Source organism: Phyllostomus discolor, chromosome 1, assembly GCF_004126475.2.
Source record: "Phyllostomus discolor isolate MPI-MPIP mPhyDis1 chromosome 1, mPhyDis1.pri.v3, whole genome shotgun sequence".
NCBI classification, from domain to species: Eukaryota; Metazoa; Chordata; class Mammalia; order Chiroptera; family Phyllostomidae; genus Phyllostomus; species Phyllostomus discolor.
The window spans coordinates 209,529,565-209,542,077 of NC_040903.2; the positions used below are offsets into that span (position 1 = coordinate 209,529,565).

Genomic DNA, 12,513 nt, shown 5'->3' on the forward strand with positions numbered 1-12,513 from the left:
ACGGCACAGGGACAGACTAGTCACTCAGACAGTGTTTACTCAATTAATCATTTAGGAAATTATTTCTAGGATGACGATTCTACAAGCAATTGCTTTGTAAATAATATTTACAGGGGAAATTATTTCAACCCACCTGTAACGAGATCAGTTTCCCTTCCAGATTTTCTGCCTTTTTCTTCCATTCAGCTACGAGCTGTTTGTGCTTTTCTAGTTCAGCAGAATACATAGCTTTTTCCTCTAAAGAAGAAAAAAGTTATATATATTTTGCAATTGTGTTATAAAATTAGAGTTTTAAACCACTTGAAATTTTAATAATTCAACAAAAACAGTTCATATGTCTCAACAATTACGCATGCCTCAGTGACAGCCTTACTGGAATTGAGGTACCGAGGTCTGCCTGAACCCTTCCCCACCTGGGCCATCGCGCAGACTCGCCTCCATCCAGGACTCCACTCAACACCTCCTCTTTGGCAAAGCCTTCCTCCCTACAGCCTCAGGCCCACACTGTTTTATACACATGTTCACTTCAGTATTTATGTGGAGTGGATCTAGAAAACACTTATACTTAAAATTCAAGATTTCGACCATATGAGTAACCCCAAAGGTCTACAGTGTTCGAGGTCAGAGTTTAACTTTGGCACAAAGCTGAAACTCCTGTTGCTTCATTAGCCCCACATCCCCTAATCGCCCGCCTGCTCCCACCAGCAGGCAATTCACCGCCAACAATTACTACATGCATGAACAAATGGATGGGTAAACAATCTCAGAGGGGAGTAACTCTGAGGAGGGGAGACAGATGTGAAAAAGCACACTAGGTTATCACCGTTATCGTGTCTCCAAAAGACTGTTTTCCAGCCGGACTAGAAAACAGTTACCTCAAACTATAGGTGAAGAGCTAAGAACAGGTTCTGCAACTTTCCAGAGGAGAGCGATTACTGACAGTCAACTCTTCAAGTAGGTTCAACCTCCACCTGGGATCTCAAAACCGAACCCCCTTTCCTGCGTGCGACTCTCTTCCTCTGTATTCCACGCGTGACTGCAGGAGCGTCCTCTCCACGTCGCCCTTACAGCCTCCCCACACTTACCTTGCCTGGCCATGTGACAGATACTAAGACAACTTTCAGTGATTGCTATACATAGCTTACATTCTCTAGTCTCACTTGTAAAAATAGTCTCAATTAACTGGTTAATGGCTACATATCTTCCCCCCTACAAGTGGGCAGCCTTTCAAAGACACCCATATCCCCACGTCTAACCTAACGTGGCACTGAAACAAGCTGACCTTCCCAATGATGACGGCAACTTCTCCTCGCCGGAAGGCGACCACACACTCACCTTGCTGGAAGTGCTCCAGGACCATCTGCAGGTTGGAGAGCGACAGAGCATACTGCTTCACTTGCTCCCGAGACACAGTGAGCTGCAGGGCGGTTTCGTCCCGTTGCTTGGAGACGACGTTCAACTGTTCCTGCAGGGACTCCACCTGCAAACTGGCCTGATGGCTTCAAACACGAGAAAAATCAAACTGTTTCTATTTAGGCGCTTTATAAGATGAAACATCTTCCCTACATTTTTGGATTAAATGCAAATTAGATTTCACACTATTTAGATAACTTTAATAAGGTGAAGTCTCTTATTTACTACTTTATTTTACTACTTTTTTTATTTACTACTTTAATCACTTCTAAGTGCAGAGGTCAGTGGCACTGAGGACATTCACGTTCCTGCACAGCCGTCCCCACCACCCACCGCCAGAACGCCTGGCCTCCGCCCCAGCCGAAGCACCACACTCATTAAACAGTAGCTCCACTTCCCCTGGCAACCACAGTCCTACTCTCTGTCTCCATGAGTCTGACCTCATTACATCAAGTTCGAGTTCAAAGAACCTTGGAGTGCCTCTGATCCTCATTCTCCCTATTTTTGTTAATCCAACCATCCTTGCTGCGAATGTGACTTGAATAAATGGCAATCATTTTAAAGATAGCATAGGGCTAGACGAGAAATGTCACCATAAGGAAAATTTACAAATAGCCTGCAACTCTCCTGCTTCCAGGCTAAAACTCCAGAATGTAATTTACCATCAAATTGTAAGTTGTAAGAAACCTCAGAAATCATTTTATCCAGCTTCCAAATCCAATGAGCAATGAATTCTGACACCCCCTTGCTCTTGACATGTGAAATCACGGCCTTCCAAAGGTGAGAGCGCTGATTAACTGCTCTCATTACTACTTAATCATCTTCTACCATTATCCTTCTTGTACTTCAATAACCCCTGCAACTGCCCCAAATGATAAATCAAAGTTCCCTAAGAGATTTATGTAATACCTATGCAGCCTCATATCACTGATGTACTTCCTTAATGTATAATTATTACATACAAAATACTTACTGCAAGTCTTTCCTGGGTTTTTAATAATCCAGTTAAATTCTTACTCAAGGGCAGCCCATCGAAGCCCATTTAGAGCAGTTATTAATACTCTGAAGAAACTTCACCCAACAGCACCCTCTCGTGGAAAGAGCAGCAAACTGACAAGCGGCAGACAACTGCCCTCAAATGTCCCTGGGCTCCGTTCAACTTCGCAGGCTAGCGGAGCACTCAGAGGGAGACTGTGAAGATGAAATGAGCTGCGAGGCCACTCAGGAGGTCAACGTGTACCACGTGGTACTGCTGTTAGGTAAAGACTCAGACGCCGTAACCTGCTTTGTGGCGTGTGCTATGTACAAAACAAGTGTTTGCTGACCATCGACTGGGCTGTGCGCGAGAACGTGTGCCTGCGGGAGGGCACAAAACAAACGGCGTCCTCGCTCCCCTCGGCGACCTTACACTCCACTGGGTGGAAGAGAAGTGTAAGACGAGTCAACAATTACCTGTAAAATATAAGCGCCCCATCAAAGATGCAAAAATATTATGCAGGGTCAAAGGAAAAAAGTATCACCCCAGGGTTTGGTTTTGGACTTGAGGAGTGGGGTGCGATGCAAGGCATTCTTTGTGAAGGAAATGCTACCTGAAGAATAGGTGAGATTAACAGAAAAACTGCCGGAGATCAGGCCCACTTTAAAGCAGGAGAGTGAGTATGAAATGGAAAAGAAACAGAAAACCAGTCGCTGTGTCTGGAGCACTGAGAACTACGGTTTGGTGCGCTGTGGGCTACAGTAAGAAGTAAGCAAGGCTGAGGGGGTCCACCCGGGCTTTAAAAAGGAGTGCCAAGACCACAGCTCTTCTGAGCAACGGTTACTCCGGCAATTACTATGACGGGCAAGTGAAAGAGGGCAGAGCAAACAGGGCCGGAAAAGTGAGACAGCAACGTCACAGCCCAAGGGTGTCTTGGTGCTTCTGTGTGAAACGCACACACGAACGACATCCACTATTCTCATTTTACACGAGTTTTCCGTCTGAGTGTGACGCAATGATGATGTTCCCCACACTGTGAGGGGCCGGTCACCTCTGGAGTACCGTCTCCACTGGCCCACAGCTCTCTGCAGACTCATGCATCTACCATCTTCTCACTGCTCCCTTAGCACAGTGCACAGTAAATACATGCATAAAAACACACGCATATCAGTAATGGAAATAAAAGTAGACGTGATTTTTCTGCAAGATTATTCAGAAATATATTTCAAAAGTTTTAAAAATACCCTTTGAACCGAGCTTCCATTTCTAAAACTTTACACCAAGGAAATAATCTGTCACAAGAAAAAATACCTATCTTAAGGTATGACAGCACTCTTAGTAATTCTGAAAAACTGAAACACTCTACATACATGTCCAATAATAAAAACTGGATTAAAGAAATTATGGCAATCCCAAAAATGGTACACTATGTAGCCATAAAATGATATTGCAGAAACATATGGTTTAATGTGTACTGGTACTCATATTAACAGAAGCAGGTTACAAAACAGTGTGAATATATGACCTCTAGTTTGCTTTAAAAGTATATAATATGTACACAAATATATCAAAGTGTATAAAGACACAAAGAGAAAGATTATTTCTGGGTGGGTGGGACTGTGGCTTTATGTTCTTTTGGTTTATGTGCTTTTCTTTAAGTGAAAAATATGTTTTGTAATAAGAAAAAAAGACATCTTACTGAATTAATAAAATTGTTAACTATGTAAGTAGGGACCTGGCTACTCAAAAGTTCTAATAAACCAAGAGTTGATTCACACTAACCTAGGTCTTCACCTTGCTACCTCCTTTACTCTCTCCCTTCTTAGAGCCAAACCTTGTTCAACCTTAGATCATTCGATTAAACATAAAATGATACAAATGTAATCAACTCACTTCTTTTAGAGTCAGAAAAGCCAGTTAAATCAGCTGGTATTTAAATCTAAACTCCAAAAATGACGAGAAGCAGTTCTCCAGGGTAACAGTTGAGACTCAGAGGCCGTCACCCTGAATGCTACCTCCGGGTGAGCGCTAAACCTGAGTGTGAAAGCCCTCCGGCGTGCTGTGTGCCTGCCCTTGGGAAGGTCAGCAAACCTCTGTATGTTTATTCATTTGTAAAATAGAGATCAGAATATTGTGAGAATAAAGTGAGGCAAAATATGAAAAATGCTTCTTGGCTCTTATACTCAAGAAGCGTAGGGTTAACATCAAGGCTAAGAAAACGAGAAAGTTACCTTGCATTCTCCATCGCATTAGAGGACGAAAGTAGCTTTTCCTCCAACACCGTGACTTTCTTTCTCAGCTTAGCCTCTCTGTCTTCTGCAGCCAAAGCTTCGCGGGTGTAAGAATCTTCTGTCTCTAAAAGATGGTTACGCAGTCTCTCTAGCTCCTGATTTAAGCGTAATTCTTTGTCACGTAAATGCTGGACCTAGACAGAGGACATTTCTTTATTTTTCTTCTACAAAATGCTCCCGCCCCTCTACCCCACAAGCCACTGTTATCAAAAAATGTCCCCATATTGAAGCATATTAACTGTACACTAATTTCTCACACTGCAAGATGTATTTACGCTAAGAAAAAAGTCTCCTGAGATCATCCTGAATATTCATTTGGAAGATTCACTTAGGAAGACCTCAGTCCTGTGGCTATAGTGGAAAATGGAACTGTACAAAGTACTAGGCTTTTTGTCATAGAACCACTTTTTCAGTAAATCTCATTTTTCCCATATTTTATGAATGGGAAATATTTTTTATATCCAAGATATGTCATGGTTTTCACTTTTTTATTTAAAAAAATCAAGGTATATTTTAGGTTCAGGTGTACAACATGAATGATTAGATCATGATTTCCACTTTGAAAAATGAAGTAAAGTGCATTCCTGGAGTTCCAAATCCTACCACGGCACACGAGAGGAGGACTCGGCACAAGGCGCCCGTGAAAGGGACTCAGTTCAGGTGGTAGTCGTTACAGCTGCCTTACTCGGGGGCTCTCGGAGCGAGTGCGGGCAGCGTGGCCCCTCTGCAGCCAGAGCGTACCTCCTTCTGCAGGGCGGCGTGCTCCATCTGCTTCTGCTTCAGGGCCAGCAGCACTTGGTCCCTCTCCTGCTGAAACGTGACCGTCTGCTCCTGCATCGACTTCACCGTGTTCAAAAGCTGATTTAACTCCCCAGTCTCACCCTTTAGGGACGAAATAACTTTAGCTTTACATAAAAACACATTTTTAAAAAAGACATTTCTTCATTAATTAATTTTAAAATACAGCTAACCATGTCAAAGTCATCAAAAGAGGAACGAGTGAGAAGCGGTCAGTCTAAAGGAGCGTGAGTGCATGTGACGCCGGACCACACCGCGATGTGCTGGGCGCCTCCGGGAGCAGGGGGGCTGCTCTGCGAGAAGCTGGGGACACTCGCATGGCGTGTGAACTTCAGGTAACAGTAATGCACCAGCACGGGTTCAGTAGTTGTCACAAGCGCGACGTGACAAAGGAAACTAGGTATGAGACACGTGGAAACTCTCCACTGTCTTTGCAACTTTTCTAATAATCTCAAACGGTTCTTAAACTTTATTAGAAATATTTTTAAAAGAGCTCAAAAGACACACTCTCTTCGAGTTCCCCTAAACAGTGTTCACAAACCCAAAATCACTCAAAACCACGTGAGAGTGTGTGTCCCCCACTCATCGGACAGACATTCGCAGCTGCTGTTGGACAGAGCAAGTGTCAATCAACGCGCTGGCAGAGGAGGAGAGGCCAGTCATTCCACAGGCACGGCCTGTTTTAAAAGAATGTTTTGGCAACAATTTAATGAATGGAGGCAGCTCTGGAATAATATCTTGCTGTATGGGGAAATTTATTCTTGGTTGCAATCTATTAAAGAGAGCAGAAAAAAGATAACCATTGCACCCTGGCTGGTGTGGGTCAGTGGATTGTACACCAGTGCGAACCAAAAGGTCTCAAGTTCGATTCCCAGTCAGGGCACTTGCTTGGGTTGCAGGTTTGGTCCCCAGTTGGGAGCGAGTGAGAGGCAACCAATCAATGTTTCTCACATTGATGTTTCTCTCTCTCTCTTTCTCCCTCCCTTCCCCTCTCTCTAAAAGTAAAATAAATAAAATCCTTAAAAAAAAAAAAGATAACCATTGCAAGCCCTGACTGGCGCAGCTCAGTGGATTGAGCGCAGGCTGCAAACCAAAGCATCGCAAGTTTGATTCCCAGTCAGGACACATGCCTGGGTTGAATGGGGGCCCTGTGGGGGCCATGTGAGAGGCAACCACACATTGATGTTTCTCTCTCTCTCCCTCCCTTCCCCTCTCTAAAAATAAATAAAATCTTTTAAAAAATAAAATAAAATAAAATAAAAAAGATAACCATTGCAAAAGTAGGGCCATGAAATTAAGATGATAGCTGGATTTCTGAAAAGCACAAAAAATTAGCAGGCTATTTAAATATGCATGTCATATGAATCTATTTATAGTTTGAAGGTATTATTTCAAACTATAACCATGCAAACTTTCCATTTCTTTAATGCACAATGTGTCCCCCAACATAAATCAATCTAAACCAAAACATAAAACCATGTGTTCCTTTCATCTTAACACTCTCTCCTCGATAGTGAGGCCAGGAGTTTCCAAGTAGTTTTTCAATTAAAATGTTTTCCATATTACAGAGAAAGAACAAATGATTGGAAAATTAAAGAGTTAAAGACTCCTATTGAGAACATCTCTTTTACACTAAAAAAGAGAGATGTTATTTATTATATTCAAAATATAATAAAGGTACTTTTCAGCTACATAGAGTATTGGGAAAAATTAATTTACACTAATTACCTTCAAGTAATAGAGTAACTTAATTTCGGCTTAGGGAGCTTCCTAAAAGGTGAGTCTTAGTTAAATCTGTATACTTTAAGCCCTGGCTGGCAGAGCTCAGTGGATTGAGCACAGGCTGCGAACCAAAGTGTCGCAGGTTCGATTCCCAGTCAGGGCACATGCCTGGGTTGCAGGCCATGACCCCCAGCAACCACACATTGATGTTTCTCTCTCTCTTTCTCCCTCCCTTCCCTCTCTAAAAATAAATAAAACCTTTTTTAAAAAATCTGTATACTTTAGATCTGTAAATGTCAATGAAATAGAACTACATTGTACAAGAGGCTAAAACCACAAAAGGAAAAAGCGTATTAAAAAGAGCACCTCCCTGCCCCACACCCCTCCCTCGTAACCTGCCAGCCCTCAGATGCCCCACCCCCTCCCGGTCAGTGAGCACCAGGAAGACCTTTCTCATGCCGACTGCAGACCAGTGCCACAGGAGCTCGGAAGTGACACCTAAGGGAGGGCACCTCGACCCCATTGGCGTGTGTGCTCAATCAGATGGCCAAGGGGAAAATGACCCCCTTGCCAAAGTGAAGAGTTCATGAATCATTCCCAAACTGTAATCCAAGACTCTAAGAGAGAACTCAACTGGCAGAAGGAGTTAAATCATTTTGTATCACGGGCCTGGCAGCACTTAAGCCTTCAAGAAGCTCTTGTTCAGTATTCTGATTTCTTTTCCAAACCTCTATTACTAATACCATCAAAATCAGAGTGATAACCATTACTAGATAGAGTATGATGTACTACAAGGTCTTCAAGATAGTCTTATTACAATCAAAATCAACTGCATGTAGAGATTTAAATATATCAAAACTCCTGATACTTGAAATATGTAGCTGCTACAATCCTCCATTCTGACTGAAGAACAAACCAACAAGGTCAACACACACCCACAGTCACACCAGCGCAGAGCTGGGAGTGGAGTGTTTACGAGTCCGCTGTGTGGAAAGCACCCCTCGTGGCTAACGTTCTGTTAGCACCAGGTTATGACTCACTGGTTCATAGAAACCAATTTAACGGATCATCCAGCACTTTTTTTTTAAACAGAGCATCACATGCAGTAAGGGTAATTTCTGATTCCTGAAACTTTTCAGTTTTACACACACACAAGTGCTTACTGTGTCACAAGGTAAAACATATATATTTTCTAAATTCTTTTTTTGTAATCCTCATTTGAGGACATGTTTATTGATTTTGCAGAGAGTAGAAGGAAGAGAGAGGGTGGGAGGGAGGGGGAGAAGGAGAGAGGGAGAGGGGGAGGTGGGAGGGAGGGAGAGACAGAGAGAGACAGAGAGAGAGAGAAACATCCATCAGTTGCCCTCGTGCATGCCCCAGCTGGGAATCAGACCTGCAACCCAGGTACATACCCTGCAACCTTTCGGTGTACCGGACAACGTTCCAACCGAGACACCTGGCCAGGGCTGTATTTCTTACCGCAGACTGTCAAAGACTTAGCGTGTACTTCACAGAGCTTCTCATTACATTACATTCTCATTAAAAACTTCTGAAATGTTAACCATTACTAGCACCTACTGAAATATGCCTAAAATTTGGTACTAACTTCAAATTTTCCTCTTGTAACACATCTCTATTTTTTGAAGAAAAATATTAATTGCTACTAACCTTTTTTACTTAATAGGATAAAAAAAATTAACCCAGCATTTTAAAATATTTGGAAATACCTAGTAACTGGGAAAAGAAACTTCCAGGCGCCTCTGGAGTGTATTTATTTAGAATGAACCACAACACCTTAAAATAAGTTATCTCTAAATGAACAAATTCATGTCCCCCTTCAAAGATAAACACCCATGAAGCAGCATAACAAGCCCTCCCGCCGCCCCGGCTCCCTGTCTACGCGACACGCCGGCCAGGACATACCTCCTTTTCTTTCAGTAGCTGCTCAAAGGCAAGAGCCTTCTCTCTCATTGAGTGGCACTCAAACTCTTTTTCTTGCAGCATCACAGAAAACTTCATATTCGTCTCTTGTAATGCTTGGTACTCTGTTTCCTTTTCCTTGTTTCTTTCTACTATGTTTTCATTTTCCTCTTTTAATTTACAAATGTCCATTTCTAAATTTAATATTCTCTCCTTTAGGTTCGTCACTGCCTGCCTCAGCAGCTCATTTTCATTGACCTTGTTCGTGTAATTTTCATTTAAGGAGAGTAACTGATCGCTTTGGGCTTTGATTAAGAGGTCCTTCTCCTTCAGGGACTTCTGCAGAATGTCTAGTTTGTCCCTCAGCTCCTTAAGTTCTGCACCTGCTTGTTCGTGTTCTCTCTTCCCTAGCTCTGAGGCGGCAGCCACGGAATCGGACAGTCTGTGATTGTTTTCCTGCAGAGTTCGAATAGTTGCGTCCTTTTCCTCCAGTGCCTTTCTGAGCTCTTCTACCTCTTGCTGAGAAGACTCACTCAACGTGTCCGACTTAACCGTTCTAACAGACTCCGCCGACTGGGGAGTAAGCGGCGGTCCAGAAGAGAACTGAGGGGAAATGATATCAAGCTTTCCTAAAAGAAGATCTTTGGTATTACAGAGTTGCCCTATACTGTGTTGGACTTGTGCTAATTCCTGCCCGAAATTTTTGAGCTTGGTTTCATTCTGCTCGTAACTTTGGATCAGACCAGTATAGTCCACCTGCAACTTGGAATTATTGTCGCTGTCCACCAAAACCTGTGCCTGAAGTTGATGAAGTTCTTCCTGAAGCTGGGCTGACTCATGCTGCATATTTTGTACTGTGGTCATCACCTGCTGTTTCCACTCTTCCATTTTCTTCACTTGTTGTTTTAATTTGTCGCGTTCCTGCAGAAGCTCCTCAAACTGATTACTGTTAACGCCGCCGGCCTGGTCACCAGTGCCGGACGTCTGCAAAACGGTCACTAAGGTCTGACATTTCTGACTTAATGCATCTATTTCAATGTCTTTTTCTCGAATGATACGTGATAAATTCTGAACGGTTTCTCGAAACATATCTTGGCCCGTGCTTTCAAATTTAGTGGAAAGTTTTTTATTTTCATCTTGCAGCTTAATGAGGGCTGCTTCTTTGGCAGCCACTATATCTATCACTTTGTGGTACTCTGTCTTTAGATGGCTGTTCTCCCTAGTCTTCTCATTCAGAACAGCTAACAGCTGCTCTCGTTCCAGAGCGAAGGCCTGCAGCTGCTGCTGAAGGTACACGACGTCCTGTGTGCAGGGGGCGGAGGAAACTCTCGCGTGAAGAGCCTGTATCTCCAAGTCCTTCTGCTGGATGATCTGAGTTAGTTTACCGACCTCATCCTTGGACAGCTGATCAATCTGTTTAGTTAAAGATACGTTCTTTTCGTTTAGAAGCTTAATCTCTAATTCTCGCTCTTTTATTCCTTTTACTAATCTTTCAGTTTCGGCTTTAGATAAATCATGCTTTTCACTTCCGTTTTCTATGTTCAGGTTCTGAACTTTTGTTTCCTGAAAAATATCAGAATTCTCTGTTTGAACGCCCTGCCTTTCTTCATGCAGCTGGGTTTTGATTTCTTCAATTGTTTTTTGCAAGGTCTTAATTTTCTCATCTTTCTCTAAAAAGAGCTGGGTGTGCGTGACATTCATTTGCTCGTGCCGGTATTTGAACGCGTCCATTTCCTTCTTCTGCTCCTGTAAAGACTGGAGTAGCTGCATCTTACTCTGGTTTTGATCTTCGATTACCTTTTGATGGTGTTTTATTCTCTCTTCAAGGTTACCCTTGATTACATTCAGTTGGGACACCTCAGACTCCAGTTCCGTGACGCAGTCCAGGGTTTTGGGCTCAGCCGCAGGCGCCGCCCGGCTCTGCTGCTCCCGCACTCGTTCCAGCTCCTCTTTCAGGTGGCTGTTCTCCTCTTTCATAGATCCGAGAATTCTGTCTTTTTCCTCCACGGTTTGCTTCAAAATTTCATTTTTCCTTAAGGCCTCGGTATGTTTATCTAACTCCTCCTGGAGCTCTGAACTTCTCTCTTTAAGCTTTTCAATAGCAATTTCTTTCTCGTTCACGAGCTGTGCCAACTGCGCCCGCTCCTCTAGACTGGAAGACAGAGCGTGCTGAGTCGCCTTACAATCGCTGTCCAGCTGCTCGATGTCCCTCCTGAGCGCTGCTATCTCCGAGTCCTTCTCCTGGCCGAGTTTCGTCAGGCGCTCCTGCTCCAGCTGCAAGGCGGCACCCGACCCTCGCACACGCGCCAGCTCTTCAGTGGCTCGCTCACACTTGTCCGCTTCTTCCGACAGTCTCTTCTCAGCCAGACACAGTGCTGCTTCTAACTGTCCTTTCTCCATCTTCAGAGCCTCCAGAATAGCGTTTTTTTCTAGAAAAGTCTGACTGTTACCAGCAACGGATTCTTCCAGCTGGCGCCTTACCTCTTCACATGCCAAAACCAACTTTTCATTTTCCGTTTTGAGATCAAAAGCAGCTTTCTTTAAATTTTCATTGAGCTGTTCTACTTCTGAAAGATTTTGCTTTAAGTTTCTAATGTCGGCTTCCCTTTCTTTAAGTAAGTCATCCTTAAAATTACTGTCAGAGTCTTGAGTAAAGGGCTGAGTAAACTCACACCGGACTCTAGAAAGCTCCTCCTCCTTTTGTTTAACATGTTCCTTAAGTTCAAGGTTCTCCTTCTGGATATGTAAGTTATTGTTTTGTGACTTACTTAGTTGATCCACTAACTTTTCTATTTTATCCTCTAGCTCCTGCTTGGTTAAATTCAGGGCCAGTTCACTTTGAATTAACTTTTCTTTCTGCTCGTCTAACTCTTTAGTAATGTTCATTTTATCATCTTCAAGTTGATGAACTCTCTTTTTTTCATCATTTAGATCTTTTCTGAGGTTACTGATGATGTCATCTCCTTCATTTTGTTGTCTTGATAGCTGGTCTTTTATCAGAATCAAGTGCTGAAAGAAAAATTAATTAGCATATTAACTTTAAAACATTCTTTCATTTTAGTACCTAAAGTTTTATAAAATTTCATACACAACAAAATAATAATCCTCCGATATTTCTAATCCTTCTTAAATGCTTTTTTAAAAAATCCCGCCCCTGGCTGGCGTAGCTCAGTGGATTGAGCACGGGCTGGGAACCAAAGTGTCCCAGGTTCGATTCCCAGCCAGGGTACATTCCTGGGTTGCGGGCCATAACCCCCAGCAACCGCACATTGATGTTTCTCTCTCTCTCTCTTTCCCTCCCTCCCTTCTCTCTCTAAAAATAAATAAATAAAATCTTTTAAAAAATGGTTTACTCTTTAAAAAAAAAATCCCCACAAAATTACTAATATTTTA

The 12,513-nt window shown here is 42.9% G+C and overlaps 1 protein-coding gene across 4 annotated transcripts in view; it reads right to left on the reverse strand.

Moving 5' to 3' along the window:
• The window catches only part of TRIP11 (thyroid hormone receptor interactor 11), a 63,261-nt gene that overhangs the window by 22,418 nt on the left and 28,330 nt on the right, over positions 1-12,513 (reverse strand). For all 4 annotated transcript variants that reach the window (XM_028506705.2, XM_036013296.1, XM_036013305.1 and 1 more), the window contains 5 exons: positions 9,124-12,129; positions 5,422-5,562; positions 4,621-4,814; positions 1,336-1,499; positions 134-237 (listed from right to left, as the gene is read on the reverse strand). In XM_028506705.2, the coding sequence (XP_028362506.1) occupies positions 134-237; positions 1,336-1,499; positions 4,621-4,814; positions 5,422-5,562; positions 9,124-12,129 (3,609 nt within the window). The remainder of the gene's footprint in view (positions 1-133; positions 238-1,335; positions 1,500-4,620; positions 4,815-5,421; positions 5,563-9,123; positions 12,130-12,513) is intronic.